The 17,920-nt window shown below is 42.8% G+C and overlaps 1 protein-coding gene across 1 annotated transcript in view; it reads right to left on the reverse strand.

The window, feature by feature from the left end:
- Positions 1 to 8,441: 8,441 nt before the first annotated feature.
- Positions 8,442 to 17,920, reverse strand: part of LOC146830225 (uncharacterized) — a 92,836-nt gene continuing 83,357 nt past the window's right edge. Inside the window, 2 exon segments of the mRNA XM_085604433.1 lie at positions 8,442 to 9,332; positions 9,334 to 12,866. Of these exon segments, the coding sequence (XP_085460559.1) occupies positions 9,093 to 9,332; positions 9,334 to 11,997 (2,904 nt within the window). The 5' untranslated portion in view covers positions 11,998 to 12,866 and the 3' untranslated portion in view covers positions 8,442 to 9,092.

Here is a 17,920-nt window from a genome sequence, read left to right on the forward strand (position 1 = left end):
ATCCAACCTACGGTGGATCAATCTTTGAAGAGCTCCTTGGTATACATTACCCTTCCCCTGGCTGTCCCTGTGTTTCCTTCATCCTGAGGAAGCTCCGCCGCGACTACATATCCAATCACGCACTCTTCGGGGTCGAAATGTCAACATGCTTGTCTAAATCCAGACCCTATTCTCTCCATTCCACTTGAAAGGCAAACAAAGTCCCAGTCAGACTGAAGATTCATGTACTTATGGACGGATGACACTTGAACCGATCATTTTAAATGTCCAACGCTTTTTTGCACTTTTGTCACTTAATCACTCTTGCGCCGTTTCTAAAATAACTTTGTCGATTGCTTGTGAAAGCCCTACTGTGTCATTTCTATACCACAAAAAATGTTAAAAAAGTAATTAAGCTTTCAATACATTCTTTTGATTTATTCATGATTGGTGTGTTCTTCTCTTCTTCATTGAATTCTTCATTGATTAAGTGTTGGAGTAATTGAATTTCTCTCCCTAATGTTCATTATTCATTAAGTGCTGAAGCAATTGTGTACCTGACAGAACCAACATTACTTCACATTCAGTCCACATATGAGACATGGGTCCCAAGAAACGTCTCCCAAACACTCCACGCTCTCAGCGGTCTCCGAATCGTGTCAGCCTGCAGCACCTTTTAAAGCAAAGACATTAGATGCAGTCCCGTCCCCTGAGTCAACAATGACGCCCAGAGTGGTTGAGGCTTTTGGAGCTGCCAGGTAAGTCAGCCAAAGATCCCCCAACCCCGACAATGTCCAATACATCAGCATAATGAAGGAAATGCCCCGGACCGAGTGCAAACTGATCCCAGGCCGTTTCAAAGGACATGAAAACCTCAGATGGGTAAAAATGCCCCGTCAATTCTCACATTCCCTCATGCCAAGATCGAAACATCATAGTCTACTCCATGTGATGATATTAAAACAATATCCATATCAGGGGCTCCCGATGAAAGGAAGCCCTCCAAATTACCACCTTCACCACCCTGTGCGAAACCGCTCCTGTCTGTCACACCACATAAAGCACCTTCTGAGGCAAACTAGCATCCGCCATCAGATACACAGGGAGCGCACCCCCTTCCACCAAACCCACAAGAAGACTCTTTTCCCAATTATCACCCTCATCTCGTTTGGCAGCATGGGGCATGTGAGAAGCCTAATAACAATGCTCCAAGTTCGGAATCCCAAGGCCCCCTTCTTTATACCCCCTCAGTCAGCCGTGCCACTTTAAAATGCTTTCCGGCACAAAGAAACAAGGTGAGAAGAGAATTCAACCAGCGGAAAACCCCTGCGGGGAGATGGCACAGTGAATTCTGGATCACATAGAGGCAAAAACACAATCTTAGAAACCACCACCATGCCCATCAATGACAATGGCTGAGTGTTCCAGAACTGGCCAAAAGCCCACCGGGACTCGAGAACCTTTACAATGTCATACCGTAAATGCTGTTTGCACCTACGTGCCACCTTCACACCAAGATAGGGAAACTTCTCTGTCTCCCATCTCAACCCCACATGATGCAACTTATCCTTGGGCACCCGAGTCAGCGCCACCAGGAGAAACACTAATCAATTCCACTAGTTAACATGGAAGTCCGACATCTCACCAAACTCACGGAGGTGTCCCAACAGACCCGCAACCGAGGCATTATGTTCACTGAATTAAAATAAAGCATCATCGGCGTAAAGCAAGATGACACGCAAAGAATGTCCCACCTTGATTCTCCAAATACCCAACATCGTGTGAAACTTCACTGGAAAGGGCTCCACAGCAGACACAAAAAGCAAGGGCGACAATGGACACGCCTGTTGCATGCCATATTTAACATCCTAGTGCTCAGAGCTATGCTGGACCTACCCTCATCAGTGCCACAAGGCCAGTGTACAACAATCGTATCCATGTTCTAAACTACGGACCAAAACCCATGGATCTCAACCTCCAACAGATACCCCCAATCCAACATGTCAAACGCCTTCTCGATATCAGTGAAAGCAAATACCAAAACCTTGCTCTCGAACTCATGCATGACATGATAGGTGCCTCAAATTCATCATTGTACTATGTCCAGGGATGAATCCACACTGATCAACAGACACTAAGCGTAACACCACTAATGCATAAGTGACAGGCCAGCAGCTTACAAAGTATCTTTATATCAGTGTTTATCATCGTGAGAGGCTGGTATGACGCAGAATCAGATGAGTCCCCACTGGCTTCAAAAGCATGCAGTTAAGGCACTCACACTAGTTCAAATTACCCCCTTTTCCTTAGCCTCCAAAAACACTTTAAGCAATGGTTGGGTCAACTCCAATGTAAAACCTTGATAAAACTCTGCAGGGAAGCCATCCTCCAGGGAGGAGCTGCAAAGCAGTTCTAACCTCTTTCAAAGTAACTTCCACGTCCAGTTCCTCAATGGCCACTTCACCTAACAAGGGCAGTGCCAGCAGGTCCAAAAAGGTACAAACCTGTGCCACTGAGCTACGAGCACCTCCTCTGTATGTCCCTTCAAGATGCCTCTGAAAGGCCACTACCACCCTCACTCTTGAGGACCCAATACATCCACCCGGCTCCACTAAATGGAGCACCTGGGGAGGGGTCCCCTCCCTCCTGAGCAACCAAGCAAGCATCCTGCCCAATTTGTCCCCCTTCCTGATGCAGCCGCTGCCTGTGCTTCGTAAGAGCATATACATCCATCTTATCCTACTTATTTGCTATACTCCAGCGCGTCAGCAACACCTCTGTATGGATCTCGGGATTAGTCAAGTCGGTCTTCTGCAAGTCCACCAGCTTCCCTTCCTCAGCACGCAACTCACGTAGGAGCTGAATATAAACCCTACATATCTAACCCAAGAAATGCCCAACAATCACTGCCTTCATGGTATCTCACGTAAACGCTCTGTAACCAGCAGATCCCCAGTTAAACTGTAAATAATTAGCCATGGACTGTAATAATGAGTCTCTACCAATGGCGTCAGTCAGCACATCCACCGGAAAGTGCAAAGTCTATGTTTTGGCAACACTACCCTCCTGCCCCCAATCCAGTACCCCAAGCACCCGTGTATGATCTGACACAAAACGAGCCAAGTGTTGCACAGTTCAGACTTTCTTTAACGGAAATACAGTCACAAGCATCCTATCCAGCTGTTTCTAAGTATGGTGGGTAAATGACTGACAAGTAAATACTCTCTGAACTGGGTTATGAACCCTCCAAGCACCTAGCAATCCCAAATTTGACATGCCTTCACCCAATGGTGCAGTCATGCATGGCTTTGTGTCAGTCCTAGTAGGGCACCTATCCTGCTCCCCCTCCATGACACAATTCAAGTTTCCTAATCACATAATAGGGCCATCCTCCATGGAACCTATCAGGTCCTGTAGCCTAAATTAGGCACATAAATGTGATGGACTGAAAGAGCTCCCCCATCCAGCTTGCACTGCGTTAGTACATACCTACCTTGTACATCAGCCTGCACATATCTGGCCATAAAAGAAATCCCCAGGGCCACCCACACCAGGAACTCCTCAACCCCGGGCAGAAGAGAAATAAAACAGCTGGCCTTTCAGTTTCTTGGCCACCTTATCAACCTTCCCATCCGTGGGGTGTGCCTCCTGCAGACAGGTTATGTCGACTGTATGTTGTTTAAAAAACAGAAAGTACTCTATACCTCTTAACATATGTCCTCAGTCCCAGGACATTCCAGGTACGTATCCGAAACGTCCTACTCATCCTTGTGTTATCTCAACGCCCGCGAATCTCCATCCTCCAGTGCCCGATTAATCTGCCAAGTGCTGCGTATAAAACTGCTCAAGAAACAAAAAACAACTGAGAACAAACCAGACCCCCACTCCAGGATAAACATAGTAGAACAGTCATCCTACGTAAGCCCGCCCACACGTGTGCCAGGACAACGCAATATAACCTACTCATCCAATTGGGTTAAGAACCCCAACCACAACCCTCATCCCATACAAAATACAATAATTTAGCCTGAGAGGTCTCACCCTTAAGCTCAGGGAAACCACTCAAGGAGTCCGCACTCTCGCGATCAATCAGCCGCTGCAACTGCTGATGGAGAGTGGCATACTGGGTTATAGTGTTAGGTGAGGAGTCTTGGGAAACTTATTTTTACCCATGACAGCAGCCAACAGGACCCTCTCACGGCCACTACACAGCACAGACAGGGCCCAGGCACAATCCCCCAGTTCCAGACAGCTTGCAGGAATCGGCACACGATAACCCAGGGGGAGCACCACCCCACAGGCACAAAGGCTGTCAAAAATGCCAGCTCAGATTTCTCGACCCCTCCAGGCACCAATTCCAGGAATACTTAGTGAGCAGGGGCAGGTTCTCCTTGGAGACCTCACACTTGCCACCTAGGGCGGACATCACTTAATGTCAATGTTCAGGTGTCAGACCACTCCAACGATAATGAGGCAGGCTCCCAAGGCAGCAGCACAATGCCAAAAGGCACCCCAAGCCCTTGCAGTAAGTACAGCCTCATTTCAATAGCATCTGCACACTCCAGCAGTAATACCATCCAAAGCAAGGACGCCCAGAGCCACTGCTGGACAAAACAGCCCCCCTCTCTCCCAAGGGCAGGCAGCGCACACTCTCAAAAGAATCTTTTGGGGCCCGGACACTCTCAGGCATCCAGCCCAGCCACCGCAACCTGCAACCACAGAAGCACGCAACCACACAATGCCACTGCGGTCTTCTTCAGCTCCAGTGGAAACCACCACAAACCCTAACGGCAGCCACAAGGGTTTCTTTGTATCCCGACCACACTCAAGACGGTACAGGGTGCAGTCACCGAATTGCAGCCCAGTTTCAGCAGGTGGCCGGCAACACTCCACGGTCACCTAATGACAAATGTACACTGCCTGCAATTCCAGGACGCTCCTCTGCCCCAGCAGGCCTCACTTGCCGTCCCTGCAGTCCGGGACGACCACTCATTAAACAGCCCCATGAGGGCCCAGCCAGTGTTGATCAGCAGACCGTTCCTAGTGGAAAATGGAGCAGTTGCATCCAGGAGACGTTGCAAACCAATCTTTGTTTTACTGATGATGACCAGGTCGTCTACATAAAGTAGGTTTGAGAGGGAAAAGCTACCCAATTTGGTGGGTGAGAATTTACCGAGTTAAGGACCGCAGACAAATCAGATAGAAACAAGTTGAACAGGGTAGGTGAAAATGCAAACTTGCTTGAGGCCTTGCGTGGCAATTATATTCCGTGACAGGTGCGATCCGTCCCCAATTTTTTATTCTGACCCATGTGTTGTGGTGCAAAAACTAAAGGGCCCTGAGCAAGGGATTCCGGATGTTGAGGAGCTAAGTTTCTCCCTAAGCTTCTTCCTATTGATCGTGTTGAAGGCAGATTTATAATCTATGAAGCCAATTGTCTCTTCATGTCAAAGATTGAAGACAGTCCCACTATTTCAACTCTTCTTTTTCATAAGATTCACACGTCAATGTAATGTTCACTTCGATATTGCCACAACCAACATGTTTCTAGCAACAAAATGGCATCTTCACAGCTGTCAGCAAAACACAAATGTCCCTATCAGACAAGGCCTACGGGGTTGTCCTTAGCCAAGTGTCTAATATTCACAAAGTCTGACTTTTATTCATAATGACAAATTTTTATTGTGATTAATTAAACTCATTAAAGATTGTAACCCATTCCGGGAGGGAAAGATATTTTATGCGATTCATTTTTGCTTGTTGTCTACAAATAATAAATAACTTTGATTTTAATGAATACGTTTTTTTAGTAGACTTTTTTAGTGCATATACAAGTTACTGTGTATAGATCAAAGAGCAAACCTTATTTTTGAGATAATTATTTGTGAATATTAGACACTTGGCTAAGGACAACCCCGTAGGCCTTCTCTGATAGGGACATTTGTGTTTTGCTGTATTCTGGTACCCCGTCCCTCTGTGAGTGTCACATTGGGGTAACTCCCTTATTATTTTTGATATCTTCACAGCTGTTAAATTAGAAATAAACGTCAAACGTATTGTAGTGACAGTAACGAATGGTAAACATTACTTCATCCATACCATTATTAAATTAACACCTACATTTTAAATCATCCTAGGAAACGACAATTTAATCATGTACAGGAGCATCAGTTATTTATAATAGAGATTCACATCCCATTTCTATCAATGAGATGTATTAAATGTAGGAATTAAAAATACCCGTCCAAAATTACAGATTCAAGTGAGGTTTCAGCAAACTTAACATAATATTTAAAAAGTGTTTCTTTTGTAACCAATTAACTTTCATCTGAGAAATACCGGAAACATAAATAAATATGTTCAATCAGTGTGAATACAGTTTAGCAAAAAAAGTCTTTGGTGAGTATAGCACGACGGACATTCCCAAAAATCTTTGCAATGGTCCAAACCATATTTCATTATTCAGTGCAGTAAAATAAAGAATTTTAGAGCTCCATAACACAGTGGAAGTAGCCAATCAAGTTCAAATATTATTTTACAATTATCAATATTAGTTCCTCTAAAAAACTGGCACTGTAAACTGTTGGCATGACCCATTCTTTATTCTTCCTTTTCCCTTTTTGAACAGAGGCTCTTTTTTTCAATTTCATTAGCTCCTGCTGATATAATTTCTTTTGATTTCACCAATAGGGCAGATTAAAGTTTAAAGCGAGGTTCAGTTACTCACTGTTATAAAGTGTATGTTAACCACCATCGGCCGGTAAGAGATCTGTTCCGTCCCATTTCCTCCTAAATATTTATTAGATAAATCACCTAAGGCCATATTGACTTTTGGAACATGGCCTTCTACTCAATTTCCTGACAGAGCAATATGCAAGTTTTCAGGAGTCTTTTTTACTGGTCTTATTGAAAAGAAGTAAGCAAATGTTCATCTTTTGTAATACCCCAGTTATATTTTGCAGTAGAAAGGTGTGGTCTGTTGATTTTTATTTAGTAGTGTTGATTTCTATCTAATAGAACCAGCACTTCTAAAATACCTTTTAGAGTGCCTTGCATAAGCAATATTATGCTCAAAGCGGCAGATGACATTGTGGGATTCACATTTTCACCTGTTAAAAATAAGGAGGAAAAGATTTATTTACCAAGACTCCACTCATCGCAGCTTTGTGTTTCATCTACAAAAATTCCATGTGCTTCATACATCATTTACTATCTGAAGCCTGAGCCTATCAAGTCAGTAATATCCAAACTGCTTTGGCCCCCTAAATCAACACTTGCTTTTGTTGGATTATCTATGGCGCTACTTTGCTGGATTGTCTTTCCATCTTTGGCTGAGAGGAAATGCTTGGACACAAATGTTCTTATAGAATCTGATAAAGGAGATCAAATATATTTCTTTTAGTAGTGAGACGCTTTTTCCAGATTCATCTTCCCTATTCAACTGAGAGACTTGCAAATCTCTTATACATTGCTTCGGAATTTTTCCTTTTGCATTCAACCCTCTACAAACCTCATTAAACCTTAATATTTGTGTGGTCATTTGTGATTTCTTCATTTGACAAACACCCATTTAAAGGTCAATACCAATCTATCCTGATAACACTGATGTCTATCACTTGACAGGGACGAAGAAGTCCAAACTCCAGGGGCACAAGCACACCAGCCTCTTCTCTGGCCCTATTGTCTCATATAAAACTTTAACTAATGACCAGCTCCCCACTGAAGGATGCAGGCACCTCTCCGCTATTGAATCTCCATAAAGGTATGAAAGATGGATGCACCACCACACTCCTTGCCACACCGAATATTCATCTCACCACATTCCCTTGAGTGAGGTATAGCACTGTGTGCCTAAAAGACAATCACCATATCTCTATTGCTGATGGCTTCATCACATGCCATGGTGTGGCAGCCTATGTAAAAATAGAGAGGACCCAAATCCCTTTCAACACTCCACAGCAATGTCTCATTGTTCGGGCCACTGACAAGCGAAGGGCTGAGAAACTAGCAGATTACAGCAAACAGCACAGTGATTATATAAGGATCGCTGTCAGGAACCACATCAAAAAAGACATGGTTCGGGTTAATAATAAGGGGCAATGCACTTGCACTCACATAAGGACACCCCTGGGCATCCTAATAAACAACACACTAACTCTCCGCAAGTCTGGTCCAACGTTGGTCAGTGTTTATCTCTGCCACCGAGTGGCTGGACCAATGCCACCCCTGCAGCAGACGAGGGGCGAGAACAGTACAGGTGCATCAGAGAGAATGTTTTTCACCCTTCTTGGAGATCACCAAATCTTGGGTCTCCAGGCCCCAACAGAGCATCAGCCCGATTTCATTCCACATCTGCCAGCGCCCCCTTCACCTGTAATGTGACCATATGCCCTACAGCAGAGCAATTTATTAAGTGCAGTGGCACTTTGATGAACTTTAACTGAAGAAAGATCATATTATAATAAAAATAAATATTAGCATTTTATTTCATTAAGTTTTAGCTTCCTGCCCACAACCATTTTCAGCCTCAGTTGTAATAACTGTTATTCTTTTAGGAGGCCACTCTGAAAATGTCCAAGCATTTCACATTCCATCACTTTATTACGCCTAATAATTTTTATACAACTCTGGTTTGTAGAATTAACAAATCATAATCTCAGATTGGACATGAAACAAATGTCCTAACTGCAATTAAGCTTGGAGAGATTATGTCCAAAAATGTGCTTAACTCATTATGTTGCAATACTTCAGTCAGGGAATCACATAAACTCCCATTGCTGAATCTCCTTGATGTTAAATTCAGTTTGGAGAGATTTTTTCATAAAAGTCACCAGGTTGCACTTCTTACTGCAGCTTTTTTCACACTCTGTGCAGTGGTTGAGTTTCTCACCAGTATGGATCATCTGATATGTGAACAGTTTGCTTGTCTGAGTGAAGCTTTCCCCAAATTCTGTGCCCAAACAGGGTTTCTCACATTTTCCACGCTAAATCTACTAAGTATGTATCCTCCAATGCTGGAACTGACTTTGCTTTGAATGAAGCTTTTTCCACATTCTGTAACTATATATAGTTTCTCTACTGTATAGATTATTGATATCTTAACAGTGTGCTGTTCAGAATGAAGCATTTTCCACATTCTGATCATTGATAGGCTTTTTAGTGTGGATTCTTTGATGCCTTAACAAATGTTTCTTAAGAGTGAAGCTTTTCTCACACTTTGTACAATGATAAGGTTTCTCACCAGTATGGACTCTCTGATGCTGCACCAGGTTGTACTTCACACTAAATCTTTTCCCACATTCTGCACACTGAAATGGTTTCTCACCAGTATGGATTCTCTGCTGTGACAACAGTGTGCTCTTTACACTGGTCTTTTCCACATTCTGTACACTGGAATAGTTTCTCACCAGTATGAATTCTCTGATGCTGTAGCAGGCTGCTCTTCACACTGAATCGTTTCCCACATTCAGTACACTGATAGGGTTTCTCACCAGTGTGGATTCTCTGATGTACCAAAAGCCTTTTCTTCAAAGCGAAGCTTTTCCCACATTCTGTACATGGAAATTGTTTTTCACCAGTATGGATTCTCTGGTGTGACAACAGTGTTCTCTTTACACTGAAGCCTTCTCCACATTCTGTACACTGAAAGGGCTTCTCGCCAGTATGGATTCTCTGATGTATGAGCAGTGATCTTTTCTGAGTGAACTTTTCACCACATTCTGTACACTGAAATGGTTTCTCACCAGTATGGCTTCTCTGATGCTGTACCAGGTTGTACTTCACACTGAATCTTTTGTCACATTCTGTACACAGATAGGGTTTCTCACCAGTATGGATTCTCTGATGTACCAAAAGCCTTTTCTTCAGAGTGAAGCTTCTTCCACATTCTGAACATGGAAATGGTTTCTCACCAGTATGGATTCTATGATGTGACAACAGTGCGCGCTTTACACTGAAGCCTTTTCCACATTCTGTACACTGAAATGGTTTCTCACCAGTATGGCTTCTATGATGCTGCACCAGGTTGTACTTCACACTGAATCTTTTCCCACATTCTGTACACTGATAGGGTTTCTCACCAGTATGGATTCTCTGATGCACCAAAAAATGGGATCTTGTAACACAACTTTGCCCGCATTCTGTACACTGGTAGGGATTCTCACCTGTATGGATTTTCTGATGTACCAAAAGCCTTTTCTTCTGAGTGAAGCTTTTCCCACATTCTGTACATCGATAGGGATTCTCACCAGTATGTATGTGCTGGTGAGACAACAGTGTGCTCTTTATACGGAAGCCTTCTCCACATTCTGAACACTGAAAGGGTTTTTCACCATTATGGATTCTCTGATGTACGAGCAGTGTGCTTTTGTGAGTGAAGTTTTTCCCACATTCAGCACACTGAAATGGTTTCTCACCAGTATGAATTCTCTGGTGTGACAACAGTGTGCTCTTTACACTGAAGCCTTCTCCACATTCTGTACACTGAAATGGTTTCTCACCAGAATGGCTTCTCTGATGATGTAGCAGGTTGTTCTTCGCACTGAATCTTTTCCCACATTCTGTACATTGAAATGGTTTCTCACCAGAATGGCTTCTCTCATGATGTACCAGGCTGTTCTTCACACTGAATCTTTTGCCACATTCTGTACATTGAAATGGTGTCTCACCAGAATGACTTCTCTCATGATGTACCAGACTGTTCTTCACACTGAATCTTTTGCCACATTCTGTACACTGATAGGGTTTCTCACCAGTATGGGTTCGCTGATGAACCAACAAATGGGATCTTCTAACACAGCGTTTCCCACATTCTGTACACTGAAATGGTTTCTCACCAGTAGGGATTCTCTGATGTCCATGAAGTGCGCTTGATTGAGTGAAGCTTTTCCCACATTCTGCACACTGAAATGGTTTCTCTCCTGTATGGATTCTCTGATGCCTCACCAGCCCATGCTTTACACTGAAGCTTTTCCTACAATCAGTACACTGAAATGGTTTCTCACCGGTATGGATTCTCTGATGCTGCAACAGGTTGTCCTTCTCACTGAAGCTTCTCCTACATTCTGTACACTGAAAGGGTTTCTCACCAGTATGAATTCTCCTCTGATGTACAAGCAGTGTGCTTGCATGAGTGAAGCTTTTCCCACATTCTGTACACTGAAATGGTTTCTCACCAGTGTGGATTCTCTGATGTACCAACAAATAGGATCTATGAACAAAGCTTTTCCCACATTCTGTACATTGATAGGGATTCTCACCAGTATGGATTCTCTGGTGTGACAACAGTGTTCTCTTTACACTGAAGCCTTCTCCACATTCTGTACACTGAAATGGTTTCTCACCAGTATGGATTCTCTGATGTACGAGCAGTGCACTTTTCTGAGTGAAGTTTTTCCTACATTCTGTACACTGATAGGGTTTCTCACCAGTATGAATTCTCTGATGTACCAAAAGCCTTTGCTTCAAAATGAAGCTTCTCCCACATTCTGTACATGGAAATGATTTCTCACCAGTATGGATTCTCTGGTGTGACAACAGGGTGCTCTTTACACTGAAGCCTTCTCCACATTTTGTACACTGAAATGGTTTCTCACCAGTATGGATTCTCTGATGTATGAGCAGTGTGCTTGCATGAGTGAAGCTCTTCCCACATTCTGTACACTGAAATGGTTTCTCACCAGTATGGATTCTCTGATGTACCAACAAATAGGATCTATAAACAAAACATTTTCCACATTCTGTACATTGATGGGGATTCTCACCAGTATGGATTATCTGGTGTGACAACAGTGTTCTCTTTACACTGAAGCATTCTCCACATGCTGTACACTGAAATGGTTTCCCACCAGAATGGCTTCTCTCATGATGTACCAGGCTGTTCTTCACACTGAATCTTTTGCCACATTCTGTACACTGATAGGGTTTCTCACCAGTATGGGTTCTCTGATGTTCCAACAAATGGTATCTTCTAACACAGCGTTTCCCACATTCTGTACACTGAAATGGTTTCTCATGCATCACCAGCCTATGCTGTTCACTGAAGCTTTTTCCACATTCAGTGCAGTTGTAGGGGTTCTCACCAGTATGGATCTCTGATGTGCTTATCCAAGTGAAGGGTTTCCCATATTCTGTGCAGCAATGAGGTTTCTCATCAGTGAGCAATATTTGGTGACTTAACAGATTTGTATTGCGAGTGAAGCCTGTCCAAATTCAGTACAGATAGGGTTTCTCACTAGTATGGATTCTCTGATGCTCTCGTTGGCTCAGTGAAACTTTTTCCACATTTCATACACTAGTATGACATCCTCAGAACAAACATTTTGATACCTGTGCAGCAAAGAGCCTGTAGTGCACCTTTTCTCACGTTACGTACACTGCTAGGTCTCCCATATACGCATTCTATTGTAATTCACCTGATTTCTTTGGTGAGTCAAAATTTTCTAATCCTCCTTACAATGGTATAGTTTCTCCAGTGTATGGCTATTCTGATGCTTGTCCTAATTTGACATTAGAAGTAAAATGAAGTGACACTCTGAGCAGATCTATGCTTAAGTCTCATATTGATCATCTGATTCATGTACAGATATCAACTCCAAGTGAAATGCAAACTCTGAACAAAATACTTCACACTCCGTAGACTGATAAATATTACTCATTGGATGGAACTTCAAACTGCCCACAAAGATCAGCTCTTTATGAAGGTCTTGCTTAAGCTAAGTCACTGTTCTTCCCCAGAAGAATGTATTGTAGAGTGTGTATACAGATCAAGCTTCAAACTGGATGTTTTCACAGACTCTTCACACTGATACAGTTTTTTCTTCTGGTAATGCTGCTCGGGAGTTTTTTGTGCAGAGGAACTGCAGGTCTGTTTATCAGCTCCTTTGATTCTGTGAATGAGAAACAAATGTCAGCGAGTTTGTCACAGCCAGGTGGCTAAAAGACAGAAAAGTGGAATGATGGATCTATTGTGAAGAGAATAGAGACACTGAGGGAGGAAAACTGCACAACATATACTGATGTCTGAAGTCAAAGTAAGAGCCTAAAAGTAAAATATAGTGTCAGAGTTACTACTTGCAAATTATCTGGTAGGTTGTGGGCCCTGCTGCCAATCATAAATCCTGATTACAACTGCCCAGTTTTGAGATACAGCCTCTTGGAGTCTGGTGCCTTTTGATCATGACACTTTATTGGTTTTCAGATCAACTCCAGCACCAGTAATCTCCCTTACCTTGACAACCGACTAAGGACCAGTTGACCCTGTAAGGGTCCCTCCATTCCCTCAGACCCCAAGCAGCAGATCAGTTTGAAGGATGCCAGGCTTTGGTCGACTTTATGAATTAACATTCCATAAAGCAATGAATATTTCATTAATTCTCTGAGCACATTAGCAGTGCTTCAAATCCATCAAATAAACTATCCCAAATTATTTCCAAACAACAATATACTAAGGCAAATTAGTCCTCTCCTACGCCACCAGAGCGGCTATGTGAGAATATTCCATTCCAAAAACAACATTTCAAAAACCCAGACAGTCGTTTCTTCCCATGTAATCCTGGATGATTAGGCAAGACAAGCCTCAAGTACGAACATGCTATTGAAAACTGAGCCAACGGCAGATGTCTCGCTATGGTCTTTCATCTTCAATCCCATAAGGACTACATCCCAGTAAGTGCTATGAAACACCTGAATCCTTTTTATTCCTCAAACAAGAGCTGCTTGCTTTCTGCATAGGTGCATGCATGGGGAAACATGTTTGGGATAAACATACACCTGAAAGGGTAGGCAATCAGAATATTTGGCACCCTAATTCTCTACCACTTTAAATACTGGAGAAGCTAACCCAACTTCACTGATAGAAATACTCCACTCCACATTTTCCTGGATTAACTGGCTGGCCATGGCTCCAGACAGACCACACTAGGCTTCTAAACATAAGAAAATGACCTATACTTAAAGTTCCCAATACAAAGAGGATAGCACAAGAGGTCAGACACACAGCAGGAGAACACTCCTAATATAGTTGAATTATACTGCTATAATGCCCTTTGTGAATATCAATACTCAAGTCACTGCTGCTACTTTTCGGATGAGTGAGTAGCCTAGTTGTTCCGAGGAGCACAAGGGGAGGACATTTCCATGAGTAGCAACATATTTACACTTTCTTTACTTTGAAGGGAACTGCAATTAAAAGGAGGGTAGGAATTTTGATCCTGCATCCTGTGCTGCACCAGGTCAGCCACATTTCCACTTAATTAGTCCAGATCAGGTCACTCACTTAGTCCTTCACACTGAGCATTCACCTTCCAAACACAACACTCACCCCTATCCACCACCACTCACAAACAACCACTACCTTTCGAGTACCAGCCCTAGTCTTCAGTAATATGTGCTCATCCCTCTCTATTTGCCCATTAGGATCAGAATTTTATGATAAATGCTCCTTGGATATCAGAAAATACAGGCATCAGTCCCTCACGGGAGATATGACGTTTAGTGGTAATTGTGGAAATAAGCAGGGCAAGGCAGGGACGCAAGTTATAGTCAGCTCAGTAAAGTATTACTGGGAAATTTCAGCATTTTGTTTTTCTAAATTATTGTTTTTGTCTGATTTCAATGCCTAACTATAATAATACTTTAACCTTTTATGTTTTCAGTGAATTTCATTTGTTTTTTTAACGTAGGCTATGATGTTATTCCCACTACCCAACTAGAGCATCACTTTAACCTTAGAATTTTTAATAGTATTTCTGGGGGGTTTTAAGGTAAAGGAAGATCTGGTTACCATACCCAACTATAGTATCACATTACTCTTCTTTTCGTGAAAATAGAACTACATTCACTGAAAACATGAGTTATTGAGGGGGAGTCAGCTCAAAAGATGGCTGTCTGAGTGAGGGTCCATGCTACCAGGTCTTTCTACATGATAATACTTGCCACACTGCCTACTTACATCTTCACAATGATGGGGATCAAATACATCTAAACCTGACACAAAACAGCCCTAAATGTGGCATTCTCGAAGCTTCTCCCTCATTTGCTGGGGTGTAACCAACCCAGACATGAGGCACAGATGCTACCTGCATGCACTCAATTTGAAAGAATTCTCGGGCTGTACAAGCGAACATCGGAGTGTTTAATAGCTTCATGTGCACTGGAGCCTATCTCACTTTGGCCTTCTTCTGGTTTGCTGAAATTTTGGCAAGTACAACTAAGGACTGGACAGTAGCAATTCACATTTATTTCTCTGCATGCCACACCTGCAAAGAACTACACTATGTTCTTTGTCAGCAGTTCTACCAAACTCTGCTTTTAAGGAAATATCCTGCCGCAATACTACTGTACCTAGGTCTTATAAATGCTCTGCTATTAGATTACCTGATCCCTGATGGGGACTACATATCCCTCCTCCTACCTTATTGGAGTCTATCTTTGTCAGTCCTCCAGCTTGGCTAATACAACAGGATACTTGCTCACCAGCTACGATGGTGCCAGATATCACAGACTCGCTAAAACAGCGCCAAGTTGTTTACAAACAAGCAAAAGCAGCACAAGCCAATCTGGAATGATCATCCACCGCACGCTTACCTAATTCATTAACAATTCTGAGTTTATATCATCACAGCGGCAGCCATCTTTGAAAATCTGATAGCTTATGCCCATTAGTAGTGACCCGAACCTAATACTCTTAATAAGCAGATTTTACGGAGTTTGACTTCTAAACTAAAAGACACAGCACACTTCTGCCATATCCCCCTCTCCTTGATAATCTGAGTTGAGAGTGACAGAATCCCCAAATCCCTCCTTTCAGATAACAGAAAAATGCTAAAATATCAGACAATAGTGGCAGATAGCACGAATACTCTAAAGCTAAACCCGGCCAGCTGATATGCTTAAGTAGCACTATCCACATTGGATCTACCATCTTTCAGCCACTCCAAATTAACTGAGAAACTTTGTAAGAAAGTCTAAAAGTACTCCAGCTAATCAATGGCCCCAGTGACACCTAAGAGTCAAGTTGCAAAAGAAGAGAAGTGCCTACTAGTTTTGCAGACTCTTCCTATCTTCAGAAGAGATGTAACAACTTCAAATGAAACTGAGCATTATTTATAGTAATGGCGAAAATCAACACCCAAGAAGAAAACAAGACTGAAGAAGGAACTAATCATGCTTTCAGCATCTCACTTACAAAAAGAAGCAGGATACAAGTAACTCTCTCAAAAATAGAAACCAATGATCTACATGTGATTTCATTGTCCCTTGGAAAACAAGTGGTGAACCTAAGCTATCTGAGAAGAATGAATTCTTTAATACTAATGACAGACGTAATTTAAAAAAAACACTTTTATGGTGCCCACAAAGCAACTCTTGGTAGAGATAATACAGCATTAGCTACTAAAATAAGAAAAAGACTACCAAAGGCAGTGAAGCTCTACTATAGAAAAACAAACTAGAACATTAGGTACTCTCACCATTCTACCTATAAAAAAAAACTTGTGAAACTGATTTGAACAAGAAATGAACATATTTTGTTGGCATCACCCTCCGCTGTATCGAATTGTAAGCCCTACCTCAAGACCTTCTTCTTGGCAGTCTTCATGGTCCAAAAGAATTCTAATGTTTTGGGGTCTGGGCCCCAATATTTATACTCCAAATTCCTTTGTCCTCTCAGGCAGAGAGTATCTGTGCTTAGTCCAAACCAGTTTTGTCCTCTCTGGCCCAGCTTCTCAGCAGGAGGCAGAGGCAACATAGTTCCAGGTAGACCAGGCCCATTCAGGTGCAAGGGAAGTCTCCTCCCACCACTCTGAATGCAGACCGGGCCTAATCAGGTGCTAGTAACAACTATTCCCACTACTCTGAATGCAGCCCAGGTCGATTTAGCCCAGCCCTGACTCATCCAGACTCTCTGGAGCCACTTCACATCCCCATCCCCTGTCACTCCAAAGCAGACAGTCAATACACATCCTAGCAGAGGCACACAGGATGGCTAAGCAAGAAAATACCTACTTTCTAAAAGAGGTATTTTCAAACACAGAATGTAAAAATCACCTTTACTAGATGATGCATTTTAACATTCTGAGTTCAGGCATACTAAACTTTATTTTCCAATCTGGTTCCAATGGGAAGTTATATTTATAATATGTTATACATAAACTCCCATGCTTTCCTATGGGCCAGATAGCCTTTCAATAGTCAAAAACAAAATTGTTAGTATTGCACTATCAGGTCATGCCACACACAGAGCATGTCCTACCTTTCACATACACTGCACCCTGCCCACAGGGGTACCTTGGGCCTACCTTAGGGGTGACTGACATGTAAGGGAAGGTTATGGCCTTGCAAGTAGGTGCACTTGCCAAGTCGACATGGCAGTTACAAACTGCGCGCAGACTCTGCAGTGGCAGGTCTGAGTTACCTTTTCAGGGCTATTCATGTGGGTGGCACAATCAGTGCTGCAGGCTCACTAGTAGCATTTGATTTACAGGCCCTGGTACACTCAGTGTACTTTACTAGAGACTGACAAGTAAATTAAATATGCCAATCATGGAAACACCAATCCATAACATAATTTACCAAGAGAGCATATGCACTTAAGCACTGATCAGAATTGATAAAGTGCCCAGAGTCTTAAAACCAACAAAGACAGGCCAGGAAAAAATAAGAGGAAGAAGCAAAAAGTTTGGGGATAACCCTGCAAAAAGGGTTATTTCCAACAGAGGGGCTCTTGAGGTTTTCCCCGTGCGCTATATAGCTAACAACCTCATACCGCAGCAAGTGCGGAATCCTGTGTGGGACTTCCTGTCCCAAACTGCCTGTATTCTTGAAGGAGGGGCTCTTGCTGATTTCTCCATTCTATATAGTGCCCAACCTCCTACTGCGGCGTGGGCCGTGCCTGGGCCAAGGTCGAACCCGTTCTGCGCCTGTCAGCACCAGAAAGAGTCAG

Source organism: Triturus cristatus, chromosome 5_1, assembly GCF_964204655.1.
Source record: "Triturus cristatus chromosome 5_1, aTriCri1.1, whole genome shotgun sequence".
NCBI classification, from domain to species: domain Eukaryota; kingdom Metazoa; phylum Chordata; class Amphibia; order Caudata; family Salamandridae; genus Triturus; species Triturus cristatus.